The 27,069-nt window shown below is 41.9% G+C and overlaps 14 protein-coding genes across 14 annotated transcripts; 7 read left to right on the forward strand and 7 right to left on the reverse strand.

Annotated features, from left to right (window-relative positions):
* Window positions 1-1,582: 1,582 nt before the first annotated feature.
* SAPINGB_P003745 (uncharacterized protein) lies at window positions 1,583-4,423 on the forward strand (the record flags this gene model as incomplete). The annotated part of the gene is made up of 1 exon (XM_031998461.1): window positions 1,583-4,423. One exon carries the CDS (start codon window positions 1,583-1,585, stop codon window positions 4,421-4,423), a length of 2,841 nt encoding a protein of 946 aa, XP_031854352.1.
* Window positions 4,424-4,926: 503 nt separating this feature from the next.
* On the reverse strand, window positions 4,927-7,614 carry SAPINGB_P003746 (uncharacterized protein; the record flags this gene model as incomplete). The annotated part of the gene is made up of 2 exons (XM_031998462.1): window positions 4,927-7,487; window positions 7,590-7,614. The coding sequence occupies 2 exons, from the start codon at window positions 7,612-7,614 to the stop codon at window positions 4,927-4,929; spliced, it is 2,586 nt and encodes an 861-aa protein (XP_031854353.1).
* A 1,101-nt stretch (window positions 7,615-8,715) lies between these two features.
* SAPINGB_P003747 (uncharacterized protein) lies at window positions 8,716-10,824 on the forward strand (the record flags this gene model as incomplete). The annotated part of the gene is made up of 1 exon (XM_031998463.1): window positions 8,716-10,824. The coding sequence occupies one exon, from the start codon at window positions 8,716-8,718 to the stop codon at window positions 10,822-10,824; it is 2,109 nt and encodes a 702-aa protein (XP_031854354.1).
* A 117-nt stretch (window positions 10,825-10,941) lies between these two features.
* Window positions 10,942-11,685, reverse strand: SAPINGB_P003748 (uncharacterized protein; the record flags this gene model as incomplete). Its single annotated transcript, XM_031998464.1, has 1 exon — window positions 10,942-11,685. One exon carries the CDS (start codon window positions 11,683-11,685, stop codon window positions 10,942-10,944), a length of 744 nt encoding a protein of 247 aa, XP_031854355.1.
* Window positions 11,686-13,967: 2,282 nt separating this feature from the next.
* Window positions 13,968-15,029, forward strand: SAPINGB_P003749 (uncharacterized protein; the record flags this gene model as incomplete). Its single annotated transcript, XM_031998465.1, has 1 exon — window positions 13,968-15,029. One exon carries the CDS (start codon window positions 13,968-13,970, stop codon window positions 15,027-15,029), a length of 1,062 nt encoding a protein of 353 aa, XP_031854356.1.
* Window positions 15,030-15,251: 222 nt separating this feature from the next.
* SAPINGB_P003750 (uncharacterized protein) lies at window positions 15,252-16,322 on the reverse strand (the record flags this gene model as incomplete). Its single annotated transcript, XM_031998466.1, has 1 exon — window positions 15,252-16,322. One exon carries the CDS (start codon window positions 16,320-16,322, stop codon window positions 15,252-15,254), a length of 1,071 nt encoding a protein of 356 aa, XP_031854357.1.
* Window positions 16,323-16,569: 247 nt separating this feature from the next.
* Window positions 16,570-19,836, forward strand: SAPINGB_P003751 (uncharacterized protein; the record flags this gene model as incomplete). The annotated part of the gene is made up of 1 exon (XM_031998467.1): window positions 16,570-19,836. One exon carries the CDS (start codon window positions 16,570-16,572, stop codon window positions 19,834-19,836), a length of 3,267 nt encoding a protein of 1,088 aa, XP_031854358.1.
* A 42-nt stretch (window positions 19,837-19,878) lies between these two features.
* SAPINGB_P003752 (uncharacterized protein) lies at window positions 19,879-20,673 on the reverse strand (the record flags this gene model as incomplete). The annotated part of the gene is made up of 1 exon (XM_031998468.1): window positions 19,879-20,673. The coding sequence occupies one exon, from the start codon at window positions 20,671-20,673 to the stop codon at window positions 19,879-19,881; it is 795 nt and encodes a 264-aa protein (XP_031854359.1).
* A 348-nt stretch (window positions 20,674-21,021) lies between these two features.
* Window positions 21,022-21,783, reverse strand: SAPINGB_P003753 (uncharacterized protein; the record flags this gene model as incomplete). The annotated part of the gene is made up of 1 exon (XM_031998469.1): window positions 21,022-21,783. The coding sequence occupies one exon, from the start codon at window positions 21,781-21,783 to the stop codon at window positions 21,022-21,024; it is 762 nt and encodes a 253-aa protein (XP_031854360.1).
* Window positions 21,784-21,925: 142 nt separating this feature from the next.
* Window positions 21,926-22,683, forward strand: SAPINGB_P003754 (uncharacterized protein; the record flags this gene model as incomplete). The annotated part of the gene is made up of 2 exons (XM_031998470.1): window positions 21,926-21,939; window positions 21,990-22,683. 2 exons carry the CDS (start codon window positions 21,926-21,928, stop codon window positions 22,681-22,683), a joined length of 708 nt encoding a protein of 235 aa, XP_031854361.1.
* Window positions 22,684-22,747: 64 nt separating this feature from the next.
* Window positions 22,748-23,110, reverse strand: SAPINGB_P003755 (uncharacterized protein; the record flags this gene model as incomplete). Its single annotated transcript, XM_031998471.1, has 1 exon — window positions 22,748-23,110. One exon carries the CDS (start codon window positions 23,108-23,110, stop codon window positions 22,748-22,750), a length of 363 nt encoding a protein of 120 aa, XP_031854362.1.
* A 222-nt stretch (window positions 23,111-23,332) lies between these two features.
* On the forward strand, window positions 23,333-24,331 carry SAPINGB_P003756 (uncharacterized protein; the record flags this gene model as incomplete). Its single annotated transcript, XM_031998472.1, has 1 exon — window positions 23,333-24,331. One exon carries the CDS (start codon window positions 23,333-23,335, stop codon window positions 24,329-24,331), a length of 999 nt encoding a protein of 332 aa, XP_031854363.1.
* Window positions 24,332-24,422: 91 nt separating this feature from the next.
* SAPINGB_P003757 (uncharacterized protein) lies at window positions 24,423-24,983 on the reverse strand (the record flags this gene model as incomplete). Its single annotated transcript, XM_031998473.1, has 1 exon — window positions 24,423-24,983. The coding sequence occupies one exon, from the start codon at window positions 24,981-24,983 to the stop codon at window positions 24,423-24,425; it is 561 nt and encodes a 186-aa protein (XP_031854364.1).
* Window positions 24,984-25,925: 942 nt separating this feature from the next.
* Window positions 25,926-26,714, forward strand: SAPINGB_P003758 (uncharacterized protein; the record flags this gene model as incomplete). The annotated part of the gene is made up of 1 exon (XM_031998474.1): window positions 25,926-26,714. One exon carries the CDS (start codon window positions 25,926-25,928, stop codon window positions 26,712-26,714), a length of 789 nt encoding a protein of 262 aa, XP_031854365.1.
* Between the last annotated feature and the right edge of the window lie 355 nt (window positions 26,715-27,069).

Below are 27,069 nucleotides of genomic sequence, written 5' to 3' on the forward strand. Positions count from 1 at the left end.
AAGCTATGCTTATATATTTATATATTTATATATTTAATTACTTCTTCTTTTCATCATCATCATCATCGCCATCTTCATCGCCATCTTCATCATCGGTCACAATAATTGCCCCTTCTTCCTTTCTTTCTACCAACCCCTTTTTTTTTTTTCCTTCTTCTTCTTCTTCTTCTTCTTCTTCTTCTTCTTCTTATATATCTCCCCACTTCCCTTATTCCTTTAAATCCAATATACATGTCATTTGCATTAGAGTGGACCAAAATCTTGTGATATTTTCCTTATCAGCTTGATTGGCTAGCGCAACGACTTGCACTCTTTAAGCATATTTTCTTGCCTAAGGAAATCGCATGATTCAGCCGGCTTAATGATGATGTATATATATATATATATATATATGCATTCACAAAAATAAAAATAAAAAAAAAAATACACACTTCGGGACAGGATCAAAATAACAAAATTCCGTAGACTTACTATGACTGGAGAAGAAAGTTGGGTGGGAGTTTTCTTTCTTTTATTCTTTTTCTTTTCTTTCTTTAATATTTCAATCAATTCTTTGTCCTTTTAAAATATATAAATCTTGTTTCTATTTAAACCAAATTTGTTTAAAGAATTATAGACTATATTTTCTGGGCGTTTAACCAGGTGGGGCGGCCCGCATGGACCAAAAATATAAATTTTATTTATTTAATATTTTGCCGCTTTTTTTTTTATTTTCACGGTCGTGACAAGCTGTTGAAGTATTGTAATAATAATGATAAATATTCCGTAACTGTAAAAAAAAAAAAAAAAAAAAAAAAAAGACCCATATGACATAAAGCCAAACCAAAAAGTTAAAAAGTTCATAGTATTTCCTCTTATATTTTTTTTTTTTTTTTTTAATTTGATTGTTCTTTGCATGCATGTGAGCGGTATTTAGCATTCATATTATTATAACCCATCACATGTTCTTGCATGCGCAGAAAACCCCCCCCCCCCCCCTCACACTAGCTGACTTGGTAGTTTGTCATCATGACTAAGAAATGCCCCACGTACAAGTGGCAAAATAAATTCTCAATTCAGTTCAATTCAATTTAATTCAAACAATTTCTAGTGGACTTACCTTGAATGAAAATCTCACTTTTGTTTTAAAAAAAAAAAAATAATTTTTTTTTTGTTAAAATAAATTTCTCTTTTTTTTTTTTTTTTTTTTTTTAAATTAATTTAAATGTTAACTTTCTTTCTTCAAAGACCTCGGGAACTTTATCAGGGGTCCATAATGATAAAAATTACTTAACTCAGTCCCATGTTTACGCATATGTTTTGGTCTACCACGTTAATTTGTATTTTTTTTTTTTTTTTTTAAACCTCCAAGTTTATTTTTTTATTTTTTTTTTTTTTTCACATCATCATCATCATCATCATTATTATTATTTAATCATAAAGGTCCTTACGACCTATAATTTAATTTATCACTCCCATTATTATTTCTCATTTATTTTATTTAAAAACCAATGTTGGAATTATAATACGTTTTGCTAACTACAAACGGTTTTTTTTTTTTTTTTTTTTTTTTCTTTCATTCTTTCCCTTCCTTCTAAATATCATGTCAAATAGCGAATCACGCGAACCTCTAGTCGAAGGCAACATCAACATCATTTACCAATCGCCTCGTCATTCCAAACCTAATCTGTCTTACTATGCACCAATGGCAGAATCAAACCATGCATTTTCTTCTTTAGCCAAACGCACTCCGAAATCCGCGTCCAAACTGGTTCTACCAACTCAACCAGGCGGCCAAGCAACCGGTTCTCAAGCAACACCTCACCAGCAACTTTTCGCATCGCTAGATCATCGATCATACCAAAGTAACCTGACTCCAGGAGTGTCTGTGACTCCCGTGGAAACTCGAGGTGATTCTCATCGACAATTAACAAATACTAGAATTACTCATTCTGTGGAAAATACACCCACAGTAAAAATACAAAAGCATCATACACCAGCAACAACTCAAGCTACGAAAAATACCAATACGACTCCATTAGGAACCGGAATTTCAACAGCAAGCGCACCAGAGCGACGCACACGGTCACGTAACGATGACCCTGACTTTCAAAACTGGAGACACCAGTGGTCAGAGTACATGAAGGACGCGCGGATATACATGGACGGGATAGATGCTGCAAGTGTCGACAAGGTACGGCCAACCCTTAACAAGATTGGGGCAGTGATTGAATCATTTTTTGACTACCGCATTAAGATTCTGGTGACGCGCAAGCCTCTAGTGGATTCTGCCAGCGGAGGGGCGGCGAGCGGCGACAAGAACGCGCCTATGGTGGTTTACCCTCCGGCTAACATTATATCCAAGGCACGGGCCATGGAGATTAAGATTTGGCACTACGACAAGCTCATTCGGTTTTTGTGTCATCTGTGCGGTGGATCGCTGGTCAAACCACACGCTGGACATGTGTTGGCTCATACAAATGCATCGCAAAATCTATCGCATATGCTCAAGGAAGAGCAGATTCTAGGACCCGCAGATCGGGACCCGCGGGCACGGAGCCTGGATGATGTGTTTCAAAAGTTTTCAGGCCCGTACCAGCTGGTGTGGGACCCGACACACAGATATAAGCCGTTGCATGCGGTGGAGTTTGAGGGTGGGATCCAACGGGTTGAAGATGGAGAATGGCCACAGCTTAAGCCGACAGGGGGTGGGCGGTCGCCGTTTGTTGCTGGAGAGAAAAAGGCAGGAAATACAGGAAAGCTGACAGCTACTACACAAAAACAGTTTCAGGGCCCCAAAAATCCCAAACAAGGATCGAACGTTGCACAGGGATTAGGGGTGGAATACGTGACGCCGAAACAGGCAGCTGGGGAGCCGACAGGACTTGGGACAGGAGCGACTCCAACAGTGCCTAGCACTTTGCCATCCAGGCTGCAGCCAATGCAAACTGGGGTTGGAGCGACAGCGCCATCGACAGGACAAGGGAACAGTGCTGCGTTCCGTACATACACAAGGCCGCCGGTGCAGACGCCAACACGGGCGACGTTACCAGCGGGGGCATTGCATTTGGATGCGACAGCGGGGACTCCACTGCCAGTTGGACACGGGAGCATGGCCGACACTGAGCACGAGGGATGTCGAGACGGGCTTGAAGAGACTGGAGGAGGGCCTGCGGGCCAAGAAGTTGAACATGGGGTTGGGGATACGGGGTACGAGAGCGCGTCTGCGTCCGGGTACCAAGGGCTGACTGAGTATGGGGCAGCATCTGGGCGGGCAGGGTTGTCAAACTTTAACTCTGTGTCGACGCGAGGGTCTGCAGTATCGATGGCAAGCATGGGGTCGACGGCGACTGCAGGGACCGGGGCAGGAAGTTTGATGGGGAAGGAAGTGTTGTTTCGGTTCCGGAGGTATGCTGGAGGTAATGGTGGTGGAGAGAATGGCGGTGGCGGCGGTGGTGGCAGCGGGGGGCCGTTGATGGGTGGTCCGCGGAAGGCGCCGTTTGTGGCAACACCAAAGGCGATCAAGGGGGGTGGAGTTTCTGGAGCTGTGGCAGCTGTGGCAGCTGTTGCGACTTCTGCGGCGGTTGCGGTTGCAGTTGGAGGTACTGGTGGAGAGGTGACACCGGTCAAGGGGCATGTGGTTTTGGATGAAGTTGGAGTGAATACGAAAACACCGGTTGCAGGGGTTAATGGGAGGAAAGCGATAGGAGGTGCTGGGAGTACACCTAGTACGGTGGTGGTAAAGAATCGTGGAGGGGTTGGGACTACTCCAGCTCGAGGGGTACCTACACAGACTGGGGGTGGAGTGGTTGTTATAGGTGTGGGAGGAGCCGGAGGAGGGGCAGGAGGTGGAATAGGTGGGGGAGCAGGAGGTGGAGGAGCAGGAGCAGGAGGAGCAGGAGCAGGAGGTGGAGGTGGAGGAGTAGCAGGTGGAGGGGGGCATTGTGAGAATTGTCATGAGTATTATGGGGATTTGCGGGAGCATATTGGAGGGGCCAAGCATCGGAAGATGGCAGTTGATGAGCAGCATTGGGCTAAGTTGGATGTGTTGATTGGGCGTGTACAACGGAAGCGGGTTGCACATGATGAGCAGGTGTATGATAGAGGAGGAGAAGGAAGAGGAGGAGGGAATGGGAAGAGAAGTAGGTTAGGGAATGCGAGATGGACAGCTAAAGGTGTTTCTGTAGTTGAAGCTGCAGAAGCTCTGGGGTTCAAGGTAGGTGATGAGGATGATGAAGAAGAGGAAGAAGAGGAAGATGATGATGATGAAGAAGATGATGGTGAGGAAGAAGAAGAAGAAGAAGATGATGATGAGGAGGAGGAGGAAGAAGAAGAAGAAGAAGAGGAAGAAGAAGATAATGAAGATAATGAAGATAATGATGAAGATGAAGAAGGTGATCTAAATTATGGACATCGGCCTAAGCGTCTTTGTAAGAATGAATGACTTTTTAGTCTAATTTAACTAAGCATTATTTATTTATTTATTTTTTTTCATTATTTCCATTTCATTATTTCCATTTTTCCATTTCCATTTTTTTTTTTTTTTTGCCTTATTTATGACATCATTATTATATATAAATTTTTTTTTTTTTTTTTAAAAATCCCCATTACGTAATTTAATGAAGGTGAAAAGCCCACCTTTTTATTTTTTTTGTTTAAATTTTAAATTTTAAATTTGAAAACTTAAAATGTTTTTCAACGGCTTTTTTTTTTTTTTTTTTTTTTTAAATAAAAACTTTTTTAATGTTTAACTAAAAATACAAAAATTACAAAAAAAAAAAAAAAAAAAAAAAAAGAAATAATTTAAAACAAACAGAAAATTAACACGACAAATCCTCCTCCTTCTCCTCTTTCTTCTTAATACTTTCCCAAAAAGAACCCAATCTAAAAAAAAAAAAAAAAAAAAAAAAAAAAAAAACAGTCTTCCTATGTAAATTCTTCTTCTTCTTAATCATCATCCACGTCATCCACATCATCTTCCTCTTCCTCTACTCCCTCATCACTCACAATATGCTCATGCGCTCGTAACCCATGCCGCCGTACATGCACATACTTAGCTCGCTCTTTAACTTGTTGATTCCCTGCTGCTCCTACTTCTGCTCCAGACTCTATTGATCCATCCACTACTCGTCTACTCTGTGGTGTGCTACTGGCTGTACGCGCTGGTGTTCCTGGCGCAGTCCCGCCATTATCCACTCCACTACTTGTTGCTGCTGCAGGGTCTGTTGGCTGCCCGCGCCCGTTACCTGCCGACCACCGTTTACTAAATGTTGTATTTGGTGCGTTACGTGTGTAGAAATGCAATCTGTTATTTGCGTAATGGTAAAGTACTGTGTCTGCAGTGCTTGTTGTATGTTTGGTTGGTGATGATTGAACGGTAGGTGGGGGTATTTTGTTGTTGCGTGTTGTTGGCATTATTGGCATTGTAGGCATCGTTGGCATTGTGGGAATTGTGGGCATTGTGGGCATTGTGGACATTGTGGGAAGTGTTGGCATTGTTGGCATTGTTGGCATTGTGAGTGTGGCGGGCTTTGCAGTGCGTTGCATGGAGGCTGTGGACCCTGTGGTGCCGGGGTTAGGACAAGGAGTAGGGTTATTTGATCCTGAGCCTGAGCTTGAGATGTGAGAAACAGCAGAGATGGGACGCGAAAAGGCAAGGCCGAGGTTAATGAGAAAGTCAGAGAGGTGAATTAGAGGGTCGACAGCTACGCGGTGATAGTATTTGCGGAGAGTAGCTATTTTTTGGCTGTGATTGCGTTTATGACTGTGGCTGTGGCTGTGGCTGTGGCGACGTGCAGAAGGGAGCATTGGGTCTGTGTTGTCATTATCATTATCATTATCATTATTATCATTATCATTATTATCGTCATCGACATCAACATCATCATCATCATCATTGTCACCATCATTACCTTCATCTTCATCTTCATCTTGAATACGGCTAGCTATTATCCTGGGTCTACCTTGTTGAGAGTGTGTATGAGATGTGCGTTGATAGAGTCTTTTGTTTTGGTTAGTAGATGAAGAAGAGGAGGCTAAAGTGAGGTTCGAATGGTGTGATGTTTGAGAAGATTGTGGAGTTGTTTTTTGTAAAGTGTGTAGAATGAGCCTCTTACCAGAACTACTGCTACCAGAACTACCACCAGAATTGTTGTTGTTGCTTGTTGATGAAAATCTAACTACCGTGGATTTTTTATGCTTTGGGTCATCGTATTCTTCGTCTGTGGAATGATAATCGTGTGGACCAAAAAGAGCATCTTCTTCAAAGATTTGACGGCCGAGAATTCCATTTTTTTCTCGATGACGTTCAAGTTTATCTGACCGTTCAAACCATTCCCAAACACCAATGATGGAGACTGCGGTAGTGACCCAAGAAACGGCATCAGACCATTCAATGACCCAAACGTTGGCAAGGTCTACAATGAAGAGGACGAGAGAGGCTGCGGATGTGAGAATGGCAAAGAGAGTTATGGGCAGCATATCTGGTCCAAGGACGGAATGGTAATGGGTGATTGCGTAGTAGCAAGTGCAACAAAGGAAGAGGACAGCTAAGGCTATTTGGAAGAGATAGGCAAATGCTGGGAGAGCCGAGTCAAGAATGTTTTTGTGGAAGACAGAAATCCCCCATATGGATTGGCCTACCACTGTGAGAGAGCCTCCTATCCAAAAGACAATACGTTTTTCCTTTTTCCGAGAAAAGAGGAGCATTGTTGCTTGGACTTGAGCAAGATAGAGGATGGTATTGAAGGCGAGGTTGAGACCGTACATTGCAGGATGTCTTAGTGAGCGTCGGAGAGCGGCAGCATTTTGGTATCCGTAAGTTTTGTATTGGTTGTAAAGGATAGCCATGGAGACTGCAGTGATTGCAATGAGGTAAGCAGTTGAGACTACTAGAGCTAGTTTGAAGAGGGGTGGACGGGAGGACCATTGGAAGCAGAGGACTAGGATAGATAGGAGGAGACATATTGTTGTTGAGATGGCAATAGAATAAATGTAAGGGACAATGCTGAGAGAGAATTTTCCTTGAGAAGAAGCAGTCCAAGCTGCCCAGTCTGAGTCGAAAGCGGCGACGATATTTGGAGTATTGCGATAAGCGGGTGGGCGTTTGATTTGGACGGGATGGCCGTCTATGCAGGCAGCATTGTATAGTAGGATATGAGTTTGAATAGGGAGGTGAAGAGAAGATGACTGAGAATGTTGAGAAGACTGGGTAGGGTATATGATTAAATTTCTGTCTATATCGATGATTGTTGAAGCATCTATTAGAAGGGTTCCTGTGGAAAGGGCGATTTGACTGCATGCGCTATTATGATAGTCTGTTGACTGAGCTTCTCTCCAAATATCGTATCTTGGGAGAAGGATTTGTAGAGTTGGAGTTGGAGTTGGAGTTGGAGTTGGAGTTAGTGTTGGTAATGGTAATGGTAATGGTAATGATAATGGAGTTGGTGATAGTGTTAGTGTTAATGCTAATGTTGGAAGAGTATGTTGGAAGTGGTTTGCCAAGACAACTGGAAGGCAGAAGAAGAAAAAGAGGAAGTTAAAGAAGTTAAAGAAGTTAATGGTGATTATGATGAAATGAAAGAAGGATAAGAAGAAGTTTGAAGGGCGACTTTTGTAAGTGGCAGCCACCAACATGCAGGGATGGATATTTTTAAGAACCGGTTTTTTTTTTTTTTTTTTATTTATTTATATATATATGATAAGAAAAATAAAAGAAATAAAAGAAATAAAAAAAAACATAAGAAGAAGATTGGTTTAAAATTTATTTTATTTTATTTTTTAATTATTTTATAATTATTTTTTAATTATTTTTTAATTATTTTTAATTTTTATTTGCTGAGAAAAAGCCAAGAAAGGGTTGAGTGGGGAGGAATAAATAAAAATAAAAAAATAAAAAAATAAAAAAAAGAAGAAAGGAATTAAATGATTAAATGATTAAATGATTAAATGATTAAATGATTAAATGATTGAATGATTGATTGTGGTGGTTAAAAAAAAAAAATAAATAAAAAAAATAAATAAAAAAATAATAATAAAAAATACTCAAAAAGCCAAAGTTAAAGCCAAAAAAAAAAAAAAAAAAAATTTAAAGATTTTTTTTAAATTTTTAAATTTTATTTTATGGTTAAACAAAATTTAAAATTGAGGTTTAATATATGTTTATATTATATATAAATAAATAAAATATTTAAGTATGTATGACATTACATTTATATTATTACAATTATTATTGTAATAATATGTTTTATTTATTTTAAATATTTATATTATATTATAATAATAATAATAATAATAAAGATAATCAAATACTTTCCTATCTAAGAAGTTATAAATTAATTTTATTTAATTATTTATTAATCATTATTAATTAATTTAAAAATAAAAACCAGCCTAGTTTTCTTTTTTATTTTATTTTATTTTTTTTTATAAAATTCTAATGTGACATTACATTATACAATTGTAACAAATCCAATTTATTTTATTTTATTTTAAATTTATTTTATTTTATTTTAAATTTATTTTTTTAAAAAAAAAAAAAAAAAAACCTCCTCCTCCGTTTAATTGCCAGAAATTAAAAAATTAAAAAATTAAAAAATTAAAAAATTAAAAAAAATTAAAAAATAAAAAATTTCCATCTTTTTAACCCCCCTTAAGAAGAAGGAAAAAAAAAAAAAAAAAAAAAAAAATTAAAATATAACAAAAAATTTTTTTTTTTTTTTTAAAAAAACCTTTCAAATGACAAATATCAAAATCCCAGCGGCTTTCAAGTTTATTCAAAATGATGCCTCTATAAGATCTCTTCAATCTCCTTCAACTCCTCCTCCTCCTTCTTCTCCTCAATCACAGTCACAGTCACAATCACAATCATCAACTCATATCTTCCTACATAAAGCTCGATCATCTCCAGCTTTATCCCCAAAAGCAACAACTTCTCATCATCTACAACAACAACAACAACAACAACAACAATCATCATCATCATCATCACCACCACCATTACCATCTGCAATCCCTTCTTTTATAGACCAACAACCTCCATACCCCAAATCTTTAGCCTTACTTAAACTACCACAAGATAATCGCTACTCAAACGCTTCTTCTTCAACTACTTCTTACTCTGATAGAAGCTCTGCTAGTAGCTCAATCTCTCATCCTCATCATTTACTAAAATCAACCACTACAACAACAACAACCACATCAACAACCTCTACAACTTCTACAACTACTACTACTACAACCCCTCCAGATGAAACTTGCTCTCTCTCAGATTCTCTCACTTCAAAAGACCTCGCAGAAGATATCATCTCAGCCTACTCAGACCAACCACAATCATCACAACAACCTTCACAACAACCATCTCAACAAGAAGAAGAACAAGAAGAACAACTACCTCAATCAATGCCTCCTCCAAAATCAAATTCAGACCCTTCCAGGGATCGCTACGGTTTCAAAAAACAATCATCCTACATTTCAGAACAAGAATACAACGCTTGGTGGGAAACATATTACCCCCACCTCCAACGTCGCAAAAAAAAATGGCTCGCTTTAATGAAGGATAATGGACTTTCTGTAGACCACGATCAACCACAACGATTCCCTCCTCCTTCGGAAAAACTAAAACGGTACATCCGTAAAGGTATCCCCTCCGAATGGAGAGGAAATGCATGGTTCTTTTACGCAAAGGGCTCAGAAAAACTCAATGCTAATAAATATGTCTACAATAAACTCTGCACTCAAACTGCTACCCTTAAAAACTCAGATACTGATATCATTGAGCGCGACTTGTTTAGAACTTTCCCTGATAATATCCATTTCCGCATAGACCAAAATGACCCAGACCTTAAAGAACCTGTTCTCATCACCACCCTTAGACGTCTCCTCATTGCATTCTCTGTCTACCAACCTAAAATCGGCTACTGTCAAAGTCTCAACTTCCTCGCAGCTCTCCTCCTCCTCTTCATGGACGAAGAAAAGGCATTTTGGATGCTAGTAATCATCACTCAAAGATACCTCCCAGGCGTTCACGAAGTTAATCTAGAAGGCGTCAACGTTGACCAAGGTGTCCTCATGCTTTGCACTCGAGAAGCCCTCCCTAAAATGTGGAACAAAATAGCAGTAAACTTTGATGGCTCCCATGACCCAAATATGCTTTCCAAACTCCCCCCCATCACCCTCTGCACTGCAGCCTGGTTTATGTCTGGTTACATTGGAATTTTCCCCATAGAAACTGTTCTTCGTGTTTGGGATTGCTTCTTCTTTGAAGATTCTAAAACTTTTTTCCGCATTGCTCTCACCGTCTTCAAATTGGCTGAACCTGATCTTGAACCCCTTCATGATCCAATGGAAATCTTCCAAGTCATTCAAACTTTCCCTAAAAAAATTATAGACCCAGGAATCCTTCTTGGAACTTGTTTTAAGCGCCGTAATGGGATAGGCCATATTTCTCAAGATGAAATTAAAAAAATGCGCGAGTTTGTGCGAGCTAAACGTCAACAAGCTTCCATAGAAGCCCTTAAACAACAGCAACAACAATTCATCCCAATGATGCACCACCAAAAATCTGCAACTGCCCTTCCACTCCCTCAAAATCAACAACATGATTTACAACAACCTGACCCTGAATCACCTCCATCCCTTCAACACTCAAAATCTACAAGACTCGGCCCAAAACGCCGTAGTAACACCGCTGCAACTTCTTCACCAACACCTTCCCAAAAGGACCCCCCATGTAACGACCTCGAGGAATATCTCCACTACAAGCACCCCCACGGTCGCTACTCCAATTTTACAAAGCGCATGAAGTCTTTAAAGATTTCCTCTTCTCATACAACTAGTAATGTTTAATTAATGTACAATAGATATACCAATCTTGTAAAATGCATAACAATTTCTTGTTTTTTATTTTTATTTTTATTTTTATTATTTTTATTTTCCCTTCATTTTATTTTTACTTCATTTCATTCAATCAAGATCTTCATGAATTGGCTCACCGCCTGCTAAAACCCATCCACGCTTGAGCCGTGCAACAACCTCGCCTGCTTTTCCTGCACCGACCCTAGATGCAACAACGCTTGCAACTGCTTCCCACACAGTTTCCGGCAGGTTGTCATCATCTCCCGTCCCCACCTTTTCATTTTCCTTTATATCTTCTCCCTTTTCTTCCTCTCCCTTAACTTGTTCTTCTTGTTCTTCTTCTTTCTCTTTTAGCTCAGCTGTGCCCTCAGCAGGTAACACTGCAACAAGCGAAACCTCTCCCAAACCTTCACTTACCTCTCCTACACTATGAGCATCAGAAACAACCTTGCCTCGCTTCAGTAACCGCACATCTGCAGCACACACCCGTGCATCAACTGCAGTCGCAGCCACTGCGGGATCAGCAAGTAATTGTTCCTTGACGCGGAACAGAGAGTCTGTGGGTGCCGCCGTCACAGTTGCAGTAAACTTGTGTGGTGCGCGTAAAGATTTGACAGTTATGGTGACGGCACCGTCAACAGAAACTGGCAACGAGGAACTGGAGGGAGGCTGTGTGATGGAAGAACGAAGTTTGGGCATCTTGGACAAAAGAGTAGGTGATGGTGCTCCCGCAAGACTAGTAGTATCCGCAGATACACCCACAGAGGAGTTCTTGAGAAGTACCAGAAACGCTTTTGAGAACGTGAGCTCAGAGATGGAAGGATTCCATCCGGCAATTACAGCTGCTGACATTTTGAATGTTTGTGTGTATGTGTGTATATGTATATGTATTTTAAAAGACCCGGTGGATCTGACGATTTTACATGCCAGCAAGGAAGGTTTTTGTCTAAAAGAGGGTAACCAAATGTTAATTTAATTTTTTTAAAAAAATAAATAAAAAACTAAGTTAATTTAACAGTTCACTAAAATGTACTATAAAATGACAGTCCTCTTTGAAAGGAGCAATGAACACATTTCTATTTTTATGTTTAAGTGTGTTTAGGTGGAAAAAGCAAAACACACTTGATTAGAATGTTTCTGACTCTCTTGGCATCTCTATTAACAGAGATTTCACATTAATCACAACAGTTAACAAAATAATTTAGTCAGAAATAATTTGGCTTTTACTGCCCCACAATTGGTGCCTATTTTGCTGGTGTACTCTTCACTCAACCCAAAGAGTCGTGATGTATGTCAATCGGCACTTGAATTAAAGACGCTGATAAAACAAGTAGTGTAAACTTATTATCAAATTTTCATTCATATCATTGTTTTTTTTTGCCAATACTAACTAATTCTTAGGTTTCGAATGACAACAGTACTATGATTTTGTATTTAGTAGTAAGATATTTAATGATTTGGTAGCTAATAGTGATTGTTTGTCACTGTGTTTGTGTTTTTTTTTATATAGTATTTAGAACAATGTTTGGTTTTTCAGCAGACTGCATCACTGAAATCTTCTCCATCAACTCTGTGATTTTCTCCATATGAAAAATCAAATTAAATACATTGCCATCTGTTGAGTGACCTGTCAAGAGGTGCATATCTCCAAAATCACGAGCTTCAACATTCTTTCTTTCATCACTTTTCACTTCCCTTTTCCACTATTAGAATTAAAAGATGTAATTCCTTTATCATAATGCAGCTTGAAATTATGCTTTATTTCAATTGATAACACCTTTTTCCCCTATTTCTTCCCTATCTTAAACTTTGACACATTTGTAATATCAGGAAATATCTTGCAGAATTTATCACCCTTTTGTATTTAACTGAGGATTCCACAAACCCAATATACTGACTGGATTGTCTTTTTTTTCTTTGGAAACCAATTCTAAACTTCTCGTTATTTCCCCTAATTAAGTTGGTGAAGACACTCTCAAAGTTTTTGTATGCTTCCTTTACAGCAGACAGTCTTATTTCGTTTAGTATATCAATACCATAGCTTTCAAGTTAAGCTTTTCAATCTATTTGGTTCAATTGCCTTCAATATTTGCGATATCCCTTGAGGATAAACAATCGTGTGGCATAAATAAAGCCTGGTACATTTTCAGGGAAATGCAACACCATTTGGGTCTTAACAAGTTTTCTTTTTGGGTTTTCGAAAACAAGAGAATTTAAAGTGAATAAAAAAAATAAGGTATCAAAAACTAGTTTCAAAGACTTTTTTTTTGTCATGTATGCAGAATATAGTCATAGGTTAAGTTCCAAAGATTAAATTAAATTATGCTATTTTTGCGCGCGAAATGTGTCAATCATACAGATGGCGCAGAGTTTGAGATTCTATTTTATCCCGGCTTGTGTGTACCTGGGAAAGAAAAAAAAAATAAAAACTAAGTCAGGCTTTTAATTTACTTAAACCAACTCTATCAAATGAAACCCAAAAAAATGAACGGTGCGGATATCAAATCAAAAAAAAAAAAAAAAGAGTAAGTTTTCACTGTGAGTTTTCTAACAAAAAATCAGGTAACGATTTTATTCTTTTTTCCGTGTATCAAATTCGGTAAATTTTCCAACTGAAGAATCTTTTTTTTTTTAAAAAAAAACAAGTTTCTGAAAAAAAAAAAAAAAAAAATTTGAATCAATTGGTTTAGACAACGGATCATAGTTGAGAAACCGTTTTGTTGTTGATGCAGATAACAACGGTTTTTTTTTTTTTTTTTTTTTAAAAAAAAAACCCCGCGCATTGCATGATATAAATTTGTCTATTATCTGTTTTTAGAATTGTGGAAAGAAAAGAAAAATAAAGACTGTTGTTGTTTCACAACTCTAAAATAACAACTTTTATGAATTTATTCCTTAATGTATCACTTAAAAAAAAGCCCATTTGACTTAGATTCAAAATGACCTACCGTTCTTAAATCTAATCCGTTTTGAAATCTCTAAAAAAATAAAGATGTATTTATAGACCTTTTCAAAAACTACAAAAGGCGATTTGTTTCCTTTAAATTTTTATTCTTTTATTTTTTATATTCCTTCTACAATATAATAAATCTTACACTACATCTAGACTCAAAACTTTCCAAAAAAAAAAAAAAATGAAATCTACCATCGCTTTTCTATGCTCTCTTTCCTCGCTTGTTGCCTCCCAATTGACTGGTCTTCAGACTGACACGCCTTTTGGTCTTGTTGCTATTCGATCTGGGTCTGATATCCAATATAGTTCGCCAATCCTGGAAAGTGACAAGCTTATTTTCTCTCCAGAAAGCAGCTCCTACTTGACTTTTTTGTTTTCAGCAGACGGTTCCGTCAAACTGGAAGATTCTTCCAGCTGGCTCAGCATTGGTGATTCCAATGTTTTAGACGTTTCATCTTCAGCCTCCACAAAGTTTTCAGTCAGCGACTCAAACTACTTATCTTTTGACAATGGCAAGTCCGCCTTCCTTGCTGTCCCCAGAGCCCAAGATGGTTACTATGATATTTATGCTAGAGATTGGATTTCTACCGATGGTAACAATACAATCCCATTTGCCTTTAGTGTCCAGTATAATAATGATACTATCGCCGATTCTACAAATGACTCTGAGACTGATGACACTTCCACAGAAGACGATGAATCTGATGATTCTACCGAAGATTGGAGCGACGATTCTGGTGATGACTTGGACGATTCCGGTGACGATTCCGGTGACGATTCCGGTGATGATGACTCTGGTGATGACTCTGGTGATGATTCCACTGACGATTCCACTGACGATTCCACTGACGATTCCACTGATTCCACAGATAATGACTCAGAAGAGACCGCTCTTTACATCACTTCCAACGTTTCTACCAGTGACCTGGCAGCATTGACCACCTCTGCTACGTTCTCCACCTCTGTTGGCGCTGTTACTGCTTCCCCAACTAACAACGTCACCACCTCGACCACCTGTTCATTCTCCACCGTTGCTTCAACCTCTGCTGGTAGCACAAACAACAACACGGGTATCACTACACCTACCTTTGTCTCACCTAGCAGAATTTCATCCTTAACACCAGTGGCTACTGTTCCACTGTACACTTCCTCTTCTCTTCTTCAGGTCAACGGAGCAGTTATGTCAGACACCGTCAGTGGTATCACGGCGTTTGTTCTTGCCGGTTTGGCTCTTCTCTTATAAATCAACCTTTAATATCTTAGAATTTCATAATTTGTAATAAAATGTTTTTTTTAATTGAAAATAACAATAGTTCTGTTAAACCCCATGTTCCATTGCCTGTTTTAAAGAGTCTACCCCATCTAATAAAACTGTGGTGCGGCTGGCATTTTAAAAGTATTAAGTTCTAAGTTTCACTCCAGTAATTTACTTGTTTGAAGGTCAGATCCCATTGGTCTTCTAAAGCTATATCGTAGCTAAAGACATGGCAGAACTAAGAGCTTCTTGGTTCAAAGATTCACCATCTTCTTGCTCCCTTTTCCGCCTATCACGCTCCCATAATGCTTGTTGTCGTTTGAACCAAGCTGGAAGGTACTCTGTGGGTGGTAGCAGTACAACCACGTGGCCCTGGCCAGAATGGCCACCTGGAAATGTGCTTCCTTCCGAGTCATACACGGCCGCCGAATCCTCGCGAGACAACACGTTAGAGTAATGCTCGCGTGTCATGGTCGGTACAGGGCTATTACTATTGTTGACCAGAGATGCAAAGTTGAGAGACGGAGATGTTGCAGAAAAAGACCTACTGCGTGGCGTAGCAATCCCACTCGGTGAGCTGACAATGGCAGCAGCTGCCGCCGCTAATGAGGTAGATGACGGTGAGCGAGAAACTAAAAGAGCAGATGACTGCGATGGCGAAAGAGTTGCTTGAGAGGCCGCAGCACTGGGATTGGAGCTGGCAAGCATGGCGTGTGAAAGAGATGGAGATGCGGTTGGGGTCTGAGTGGCTGCTACGGCTGCTGCTGCAATGGCTGCATTGGCCATACCTTCGATAGACTGCCTTCGTGTCAGCGCCTCAGTATGGTCCATGTATTTAATATCAAGAAGCTCGAGAAAAAGCTCCGTCATGTAGTGTGGCTTGCCGCCAGAAAATGCGCGGTACTCAGAAAGCACCGAGGAAAAGTTCCAATGTTGAGCGCGTCGAAGCGTGCCGATAAAGGCATTGGTAGCGTCAAGCACAAGCACTGGGTGGTTCCGGGTATCTAAAACAAACGTCAGAGCGTCCATAATTAGTTCATGAGAAAGAACCATCCATTCAGCAGTGGCTGCTGATCTCCATGGTCGTAATCCCATATGAACAAGATCGATATTTCGTTCTGCAGCATATGACCGGACAACCTTGGGTGGCCGGTTGAGGTTCAGAACAATGATGGAGTGAAGTCCCAGGGTGTCTAGAAATGCAAAATGGAAAGGATCAATCACTGCACATCGATAGATTCCGGATTCAACGGTTCCGAAAGCTTCAGGAGGGGTCAGCATAGTATCTTTGGGGTAGGATGTTATAAAAGTTGGTGGTAGAATAAGTATTCCCAAAACATAAAAAAAAAATAAAATAGGAGCTTCTGTCCGCGATTCGCCCACCACTAAAATTTTTATTTTCTCAAAAAAAAAAGAGACTTTTTTTTCACCTAAACTTTTCAACCACTCCCAATCCATTTATTTCATTCTTAAAACTGGCTAGAAAGCCAACTTTTTTTTAACCAACCACCCTCCACACACATTTCTCATGCGCCCGAGCAGCCGAGGTCCACATATTGCCCGGTGGTGCTACAGTAGAAATAGTGGTGGCCGGTCCGTCGAGACCTGGATCAAATCTACCCCAGCAGCATCTCCGGGCCCTCCAAGAGCTTTTCAACGATGCTCCCACAAGCTCGCCATTTCGCAAATGTGGAAGTCCCTGCACCGGGCTCAGTACCAGGACTTTTACACCAGCCCTGAAAAGCTTGTTTCCACTGCCGAGTATTACCGCACGCACACCCAGTCGTCTTCAGATCCATACAGTAATCTTTTTGACCGGGACTTGGCCCGCCAGCTCTTTGTATTTGAAAACTCCCCCAGCAATTCTACTACTGTGGTTTCTCCAGGCGATCTTGTAGAATGCATCACCAGAGATGGCGCGGAAATAGCCTTTGGTGTTGTCGTGGCTCGAATGCCTCTGCAATCCCAGGTTCTCATCTACAATCTTGATGGCACACTCTCGAAATACCCCATCTCCAGTATACATCTTCGCATTTTGCAAGTATTTGATCCAGCAATACTATTGACAATCTTTTCTAAAGAAATTAACAGCCTTGTTGAAGTGAAGGGCGATCCTAACAAGTCCTTTTTTTCGTCAACCCCATCAATAACCACCGTTGAAGAAACACCCAATCCCCCCACGTTACCAAAAACTATCAAACTATCTCTTCCGAAATCAACATACACTTATACACTACTCACTTTACTAAAGATGATTATTCGCGCTTCATTGGAATCTTACGAGGGCGGGGCTCTCAGCAGCGCATTCCCTGTAGTCTACGCACACGCCTCGTCTGGTCCCGTGCGAACTTTCCCATTGAATCTTCTTGCTCATAGAGCTCTCGATGCTTCTCGCAAACTTCCTCGTCCAGGATCTTCAAAAACATCTAGCGGTCTTTCTCATGTTACATCAATTATAGCGACCCACCTGTGGGTTTCCAATAGTCCGGAATATTGGTACACGTTCCCACCGACACTAAACTCCAGCGACAGCAAAAGCATAATTGACAATAGCAACAGCAGTAGCGAACGAAATTCTACCAGACATGATACTGGCGATGGAAAATGGATACCGGCGCCAACAATTGCTGTTCAGGATACCCAGTACATTATGCACGAGATTGGTGAAAAGGAATACATTTCGTTTGCACGGTACGTGCGACGGCGGATCCAAGAAAACAATAATTTACCTGTGGATGAGATTCCCGAAAAGCTTGATGAATCTGCGCTAGAAAGATTTTCCAAGTTGCTAGGGTTTCTCAAGCGCTACATTGTTTACCCTCACACTGATTGCGACCATGTCATTGATACCATCTTGAAGCAAGTTTACTCGGACATTCTCAACAAGCCGCGTGCAACGGCATTCATTGTGCACAAAATGTTGATTGATGCTGATTTGGTCGGTACGTCAAATGCATATTTAGACTCGGGACTGGTTCTTGATCACGAAAAAGGCATGATTGTTGACGAATACACTGACCGGGCACCTAGCGCTGAGAAAGCATCGTTGCTGGATCCACGGACTTTTAAATTTCAGCAAACACATCAAAAGTGGCCACAAAAAATTCCAGTATATGCCTTCCACACCAAGGACAGCAAGGCCCAATTGGCCATTTCGGTGGAAATGGACCAACCAAAATGGAAAATCCATGTGCATGTGCCTAATCTTGCAAGCTGGTATGGGCCAACATCAAGCATCATGTCTGTTGGTCTGCGGCGCGCTCGTACGGTATGGCTTCCTGAAGGTATCCGGCGCTTGTTCCCGCAGGAACTGCTGGAGCGCACTACATTTTCAAGTGACATGGAGTATATTCCATGTTTGACATTTACTGTTGAGATGGAGGGCTGGAACTCCACTTCATGGGGTGCTTCGGATGTCAGTGTTTCGCTGACAAGAATACCCAAGAGTAGCATATCCCTTTTTGCTTTAGAAGACCTGAGCAAGACAATGGGTTGGATAAAGGTTTCGTCCAATACTGTTCCTGTGGTTGATGATGTTTTTGATTTAAACCTTGATGAAGTTTTATCGGGTGACTTAAAAGATGATTTGACCATTCTCGGAGACACTGATATGCTCCATGATTCCGAGTTTTTGGAGGCACCCATGGGCATAATTCCAGCTGAAAAGCAATCAAATGAGATTGAATTGAGTCCTACTGAAAAGCAAAACCTTCAATTAATTTACGATATTTTTTCGGAAAACTATTGGAAACGCATGGAAGAAGGAAGTGCCGTTTATGAGACCGAGACGAAACAATATTTGGTGACAATTGGATCTAAGAGCAGTTCAGCAAAGCCGCAAATGATTGGCCAACCAACTGATAAGCAGATTTTTGCGTCGGACTTTTTGGTTACAGAAGGCAATATCCTTGCCGGAGAAATCGCGTCTGTGTTTGGTTCAAGAGAAAATGTTCCTCTGTTATATGAAAAGCAACAAAGACTTCAAAAGTTTGGCTTGGAAGATAGCGGGAAGCGGTTGGAACGAGAGGGTCTTGCTACAGACTTAAAAGATGTCTCTGGACAACTAACACGTGCCGGGAGGTATCTTGCAGCTTCCTCACAATATCTCGGACCTCGAGAAACCACATCTGAACCTTACCATGTACACTTTGGTTTAGGCCTGGCTGCTGGGTTTGCCGGTGTTGCACGACCATTTGATGACATGCGGCACGTCATGAACCAGTGGCAATTGACAACCACGCTGATGCGGCCCGTGGGCGAACCATGGCGCCGGCTGACAGGCCAGGAGCTGCAGCTGGTGCACGACACGCAGGTCAGTCCACGGGCGCACGCTCTGGACCAGCTGGAGGAAGTTTCTCAGCGGTACTGGGCATTACGGTGGCTGGAGCAGGAAGTATCGCGCTTTGGAGGATACTTTGTGTTTCGGTGTGTTGTGGTTGCACCTCAAAGCGCGCCCAGATCATACGAACCCCGGCCAACGTTTGCTCGGGTTTATTGTGTGGAACTTGGGTTTGAAGTGGATCTGATGCTTGTGCCTACAGAGCCACAACCTCGACAACGCAGAAGGGGGCTTTTGGGGTACTTGACTGGAGTCACTGAGGAAAAGCAAAACAAGGAGATGCCCTTTGAGGCGACGACTGACGAAGAAAAAATAGCATTGGGGTATGAAAAAATGATGGGTAAGGGGGCCACAGAACCCGAAGCTGGGACCCAGCTCAAGTCTGGAGATAGAATCATTAGCACAGACATTTTGGAGCTTGATCCGGTACGAGGACATCTAGTACTTGGAATATAGATTTTTTTGTATATATTATTTTTCTTTATTTATCTTCATTTTCTATAAAAGCTTGAGATCTTTTGTAATTTGGTCAATGGTTGATTTGGGCGCCGGGCCCAGACCTAAGACGGTCATTGAGCCTGCTGCGATTTGAGTTCGCCCAGCGTCACGGACGGTTTTCGCAGTCACGTCAAGAGAAATTGCCATGGCCTGAAGGGTAAGCAACTCCTCCTCAGAGTTTGCTTTGAGAGTGATTTTGGCCTGGCCAAGGCGCTCCCAGCGCGCCAGGATGAGAGGGTTGGTGCGCTGGATCGACTTGTAACATGCGACAGCGGCATGCGCGCACTGCGCAGCAATTTTGCCCTTGGTCATACCCAAATCTGTGCGCACTACAAGCACCATCTTGCACTCCTCAGACGAGTAAGCAAACGCGTCTGGGGGAGCATCTGGGCCCTCCTCTTCCTCCTCTTCATCGTCTTCTTCCGCAGACAGATCATCTTCATCCTCGTCACCGGTCTCTCCTTCTTCGTCATTGTCGCTGAACGAATCAGCTGATTTCGAATCTACATTGATATCGCCTGTAGATCCTGCTGCTGCCGACCCAGACGCTTGCTTGTCGCCAGATTTGCTTGTCGAGCTGGATATCGATGATGCTGCTTCTGATTTAGAATGGTGATGTCGTCGCTTGGGTTTCCGCCGACGACCGGCAATCTTTGTTGTGCGCTTGAGGTCGGAACGAAGTGCTGGGGCTGTCCACAGACCAAGCAAAAACCCGGTAAGACCCGTAATGGCAAGAGTCCCAAGGATCGTAGGAGACGATAATAGATCGGCAGCCAAAATACGATTGGCAGTCATTATGCTTAGATGAATATTGGTGCAAATTAATTATAATTAATTATGTGCGTTGTGGTGGTAAATATATTAGGGGGGGAGGGTTTTCAAAGATTTATATTTTATTTTTGTGTGATGATTATTTTGAGAGATGAAATTTTTTAGGAGTCCCACAAAAAGGGCACAAAAAACAGCCCGCCGTGCTAGCCACTTTGTTACAAAGGTTTCTCAAGTTGTAACAAAGGCAACATCTGGTCGGGTTGCCGGAGCTCAGAGTCGGGTCTTTTCTTCTCATCGGTCGGGTTACAACAATATAACAGTATCAACAAGTGAAAAATATTTACTGCTTTAATAATAATTGTCATTTTTGTTTCACCCTAACACCTGCAAGCTGCTCTTAATCTTCTTTTTCTTCCCAGAAGACCCCTTGGTCACACCAGAGGCTGGTGCTGCACGAGGAGGCTCCAGCCCGAGCTTCTTGGTAGCATTGCGTGCATTGATGGCAGAACGCGAACTTTTAGAATGTGACGCTGCTGCTGCTGCAGTTGCTGCATCTCGCTTTTTCCGAAAGTCCCGCCATTGTTTGACACGCGTGTCTCGTGAATCCTCCCACGCACGGTCCTGCTCCCGCTTTAACCGTCGTTCCTCTACCTCGCGCTCATGCTCCCGTTTTAAACGGCCTTCCTCTTCAAGCTGTGCTTTTGCCCGCTTGCGCTTGCGTAGTTCAGTCTCTACAAGAACCTCCTGGGTCTTGCGTCGCCAGTCTACAAGAAACTCGTCCGATGTCAAGCGTGGGTCATGGATTGTCCATCGGCGTTCACGAATAAGAATCCGGCGAGCATCTGTAAATGCAGAATCTAATGCAGTCCGTGTTTCTTCATCAGCCAATGCAGTCTCGGCTTTTTTAAGTCTATCGAAAGCATCTGGGGCCCTAGGGTTCTTGGTTCTATCGGGATGGATCAATAAAGACTTTTTGCGATAAGTGTTTTTAATATCACTGGGAGAAACACCTGGCTGAAGATCAAGAACTGAGTATGCATCTAAAGGAAATGCATTGAGAATCCGATCAATCTCAGAATCCTTGGTGTGTTCAGAGGCTTCTTTGGCGAGCAAAGCATCAACGTCGTCAGACATGGTTGGAGAGAAAAAAAAAGTTGCCGTTGTGGGTGGGAGTGCTAAATTTGGTTTGTGCCCAAATTAAAAAAAAATAAAAATAAAAAAATAATAATAAAATTGGCCTTGGGATTTCTGAAATTTTACAACCCAACATACAACAATGGCCAGCGAAACGTAAGTATTGAAACACCCATTGATTTACCTTCATTGAATTAACAATCTAGCGTTTATTTAAAAAACTTAAATGAAAGGATCAAGATAGATCGTTTGAAAACAGAGCTGCAACATCGGTGCGCCAAATATGGTACAGTTTTAACAATTGTTGCACGCAACACACTGCGCACGCGCGGCCAGGCATTTGTCGTATTTTCAAGCGCAGAAGAAGCTGCCATTGCAGTCAAGGCTCTTCACAAAGGGGCACTTTTTGGCAAGCGTATGATAGCTGTGTTATCACGCTCGCGCAGTTTTGCTGCAGCTGACGCGCTTGATCCTACGGGTGCTGAAGAATACAAAGCATCTGTACGCGAAAAACGAGCCAAACGCAAGGAAGAAGAAGAACAAGAAAGGAAACAGGCAAAGCATGCTGCAGAAGGCGCAGAAGGCCCACTGTCGAAACGGAGGCGAACAGAGGAAACTGCAGGAGGCCGGCGGGGTGGTGCCGGTGGAGGCGGGAAAGAACGAAGCATGCCTCCAAACAAGATTCTGTTTTTGCAAGAGCTGCCACCAGGTGTGCAGGCCGCGCCGTTGGAGGCTGTTTACGACAAATATCCTGGCTTTTTGGAGGTTCGTTTGATGGCTGTGCGACGATTAGGCTTTGTGGAGTTTGATACGGAAGAGCATGCTGTGGTTGCACGCGAAGGCACACGCAGTTTGGTGCTTGAAGGGTATCCAGTCAAGGTTACATATGCAAAGAAGTGAAGAAAGGAATAGATTATTATACGGTACTATATACAATAAAAAAAAAACGACAAAAGGAAAGAAACTAGTCGTAACCACCGAAAATAACATGGCGGATGGCAGTCAGCATGGGTGTCTTGGGTTGCCCCGGGGCCAGCTCGCGGCAAAGACGCTCGTAGTAGATGGGATTTGATACAGGGCGAAGCAGACGGTCTGTAACAACAAAGGAGTTTTTGTTTGTATTCTTCTGAAGAGTGTCAGCAGCACGAGCACGGACCGCCAGGGCCTGAGCATTGAGTGAAGACTGGGAACCAGCCAACAGAGTCTCGTAACGTTCAACGCTAAAGTCGCGGAAAGAAGCGTAACGCTTGAGTGAGTCAGGAGTCCATTTCTGGAAGGTGGCCAGCAGAGACTTGATGCTGGTGGTTGTAGGGGGATAGGCAGCCATTGGAGTGGAGGTGGTGGTGGTGGTGATGATGATGATGATGATGATGGATTGGAGGTTTTGGAATTTGATGGAGGGGTTTTTTTTTTTTTTTTTTAATTTTGGGAAAATTTTTAAGCCCTGCCACCACAAAAATTAAAAAAAAATTAAAAAAATTAACGGGTAAGCGAAAAATAACAATCTAGGATTTGACCACCTAACAAACATTGAACCAACAATAAACAAATGTGTGCTGCAAAGACCCGCGCAACAAAAAGACAAGCTCCTGCAGCTGACCCCGATACGCCAGCAAAGAAAACACGACGGGCCACTCGTACAAAGGAGGAACCGACTGAGGCTGTAGAACCTGCAGAGCCTGCTCGGCGGGCGACGCGTGGTCGCAAGCCCGCAACAAAGCTAGCTGACGCGCCGGGTCTTGCACCGGAGCACGAAGAAGACGTGGCATCATCACCCAAAAAGTCACCTAATAAAACCCCAAGAAAAGCCAAAGAGCCACAAAAGAAGACACCTAAAAAGTCGCCAAAGAAGGCATCAAAGTCTGTGGTTGAAGAGCAAAAGCCTGAGCAACCAGAACCTACAGAAGAATATCCAGAGGAACATCCAGAAGAACATCCAGAAGAACATCCAGAACAGAAGGTTGAACCTGAACAAACACAGAGTCCCATAAAAGATACCCAAAACAAACCTACCCCAGTATCACTACCACCGGCTCCAGCATCTTTGCCGCCTGCCCCTCGTGCTACTATTGCAGGTGTTCCTACTGTTACTACTACGACTACTACATCCTCTGCACCTTTGGAAGCCTTACCGCAGACAATTATTGGTGCCCCAAACTGCACGCTCTATCTTAACAATCTGAATGACCAGGTGACTGCTGATGTTCTGCGGCGGACCTTGTATGCTGCGTTTTCGCCGTACGGACATGTTGTGTCTGTGAATGCGAGCAAGGCCAAGGGTATGCGTGGACAAGCATTTGTTGCTTATGGTGGTGTGAATGCAGCAGCAGCAGCAGCGCGCGCCATGCAGGGTGTCGAGGTGCTGGGGAAAAAGGTACAAGTGCAATATGCGCGGACCAAGGCACATGCGGTTGCAAAACTTGATGGGACATTCCGTGCGGTTGCTCCACAGCAATCTGGTGCTGGGTCATTGACGACTGCTCCCTCTTCTGCTGTTTTAAATCAAGAAATTAAGTATGAAGAAGACAGTGATATGGAAGATGTATAGTGGAATAGATTAATAAAAAAAATAAAAAAAAATAAAAATAATTGAATTTGGATTAAATTGAATTGAATTGAATTGAATTGAATTGAAAGTTTTAAGGAACGTATTCGGGGATGTCTAAAGAGACTACTCGACCAAAAGTTTGGAGCCAGCGGTACATTGTAAGTACAGGATCTGGAGATTCAATTATTTTAAGTAGATCCTGGGTTGCACATGGATGAAGAAAAAAGACTGGAAGTCCAGTGTAAGGATGGATGCCTTGAGAAAGTGCAGGCAAAGTTTTATTGATTTCATCTGCGTATGGTTCTGGCACTAGTTCTGCAATGATATCTTCTGGATCTGTAAGGAAGGTATCTTGGGGAAGTGTGTTGAGGTCAATTGAGTTGCAGTCAGTGTCGTCATCAGTATATGTATTGTTGTCGTCTGTGGTAGTGTCTGGAACTCTTGTAACTGAAAAATAGAGTACAGGGATTTCAGGGTCAGCTGTCCATGGAGTGACTGAGTAAGATGTGATTACAAGACATTGTGGGTTAGTTTTTGACTTGCGTGTTTGTTTGATAGTGAAGAATGGTATGTTAGGACCTTGTGGCCAACTGAGAATCGTTTCAGATGATGCCTTGAGGATTGCTGTGTAAAGATTATAATAGATGGACATGTTGTGAGAGCTAATTAGCAAAAGTATGTTTAGAGATAAAAAAAGAAAAAAAAACCATTTTAAATAAAACAAAAGTTAGATTAACTAATTTTTAATGTTTTAGTTGAAATGTTAACGTTGTTGTTGTTAACATTTTTTTTTAATTTTCCAAGTCGATCTAACATTTTCCGGAACCAAGGAGCCGACATATTCACGTGATCATAAGGTGACAAAAAAAAAGACAGCCTATGGGCGTGCAGTTGTTAGTAATGGATTACCCTACCGGTTGTGGGGCTCAAAGCCAGGCACGCGGTACGGCGGCCAATCAGCGCACACACGATTACCAACGGCTGCAACAGCAACGGCAAGTTGGCCGGGGGAGCCGAGGGGTTTTGCTGGAGGAGGGGGAGAGGTGGTGGAGGTTGACAGGCGGGCAGCGGCCCAGCATGAGAATTGCAGAAAGTCTGGCTGGTGGTGGTGGTGGTGGATGTGGTGGGGGGGGGGGAGGGGGGAGGGAGATTCTTTGGTTATTTTTTAATTCTTTGCAAGAGAAGTTATTAGTAGTTAGAATCTGGTAGTCAATGCGTTAGTATGGAGTGGGTAATTATAATATATAGGAGGAGGGCCGTGTTGTGGTGGGCTTCTTCCTACATACATACATACATACATTAAAAACTCTCCCTTTGAGAAGGAACAAAAGCTGGCTGTCTGGCTGGCTGGCTGACCACGAAAATACTGTCCATATAAAAAAAAAAAAAAAAAAATCTTTAGACATATATATATTTTATTTTTCTGTCTCCCCCCAGAATTTTTTTTTTTTATTTATTCTTCTTTCCCTTCCTCTCTCTCTCTCTCTTTTTTTTTTCCCTTCCTTTCTCTATATATATACATATATATCTCCATCTATCTACTATTCCACTCAACACTCTTCCCTCATTCATCAACACATATACACATATCACAATGATTACTCCAGCCCTTAGACTCATGAGAGCTCCTGCTGCTCGTACCATGGCCACCGCTGCCACCACCAAGGCCCCACGCATCAAGAAGTTCCAAATCTACCGATGGAACCCAGACACCCCCGAAAAGAAGCCCGAGCTCAAGACTTACGAGGTCAATCTCAGCGATTGCGGTCCCATGGTTCTCGACGCTCTGCTCAAGATTAAGAACGAGCAGGATGCTACCCTGACGTTCCGCCGATCATGCCGTGAAGGTATTTGCGGTTCCTGCGCCATGAACATTGATGGTAACAACACTCTTGCATGTCTCTGCCGTATTGACACCAACCTGTCCAAGCCCAAGAAGATCTACCCTCTCCCTCACATGTTTGTCGTCCGTGACCTTGTCCCTGACTTGACCCATTTCTACAAGCAATACAAGTCCATTGAGCCCTACCTTCAGCGTTCTGAGGTCCCTGCCGATGGCAAGGAGAACCTCCAGTCTATTGCTGACCGCAAGAAGCTTGACGGTCTTTACGAGTGCATTCTCTGTGCCTGCTGCTCTACTTCCTGCCCTTCGTACTGGTGGAACTCTGCTGAGTACCTTGGTCCTGCCGTCCTCATGCAGGCTTTCAGATGGATGATTGACTCTCGTGATGAGCACGGTGATCACCGTCGCGATCGTCTCCAGAACTCCATGTCTCTTTACCGTTGCCACACCATTATGAACTGCTCCAGAACCTGCCCCAAGGGTCTTAACCCTGGTCTTGCCATTGCTAAGATCAAGAAGAGCATGTCCTTCACCGCTTAATTTAACGTTTTGATTGATAAAAAAAATCTTTTACATATACATAATAATAATGAGAAAAAAAAAGGAGAAAATTTAAGTATAAAATATGATGAAGCTTCCCTCCCCCGTTGATTTTTCGTGTGCAATTTCTCTCTAAATAGAAAATCTTTTCCCCACATCACGTGAATCGGCAATAAGAACAGCAGTATATATATATATATATCTATTTATCTCTCCAAGTCATTCTTTGGGAAAAGTATGTGATAATGGATGATTGTTTGAAGATGATTTAATTGTCTAATTGAAATCAAAGTAATACCAATCATTTTTACCTCTTAAAACAAAATGCCCCTCTATGCCTTAATTTTTTTTTTTT

The sequence above is a fragment of the Magnusiomyces paraingens genome, assembly GCF_902498895.1.
Source record: "Magnusiomyces paraingens strain CBS 517.90 genome assembly, contig: contig3, whole genome shotgun sequence".
NCBI classification, from domain to species: Eukaryota; Fungi; Ascomycota; class Dipodascomycetes; order Dipodascales; family Dipodascaceae; genus Magnusiomyces; species Magnusiomyces paraingens.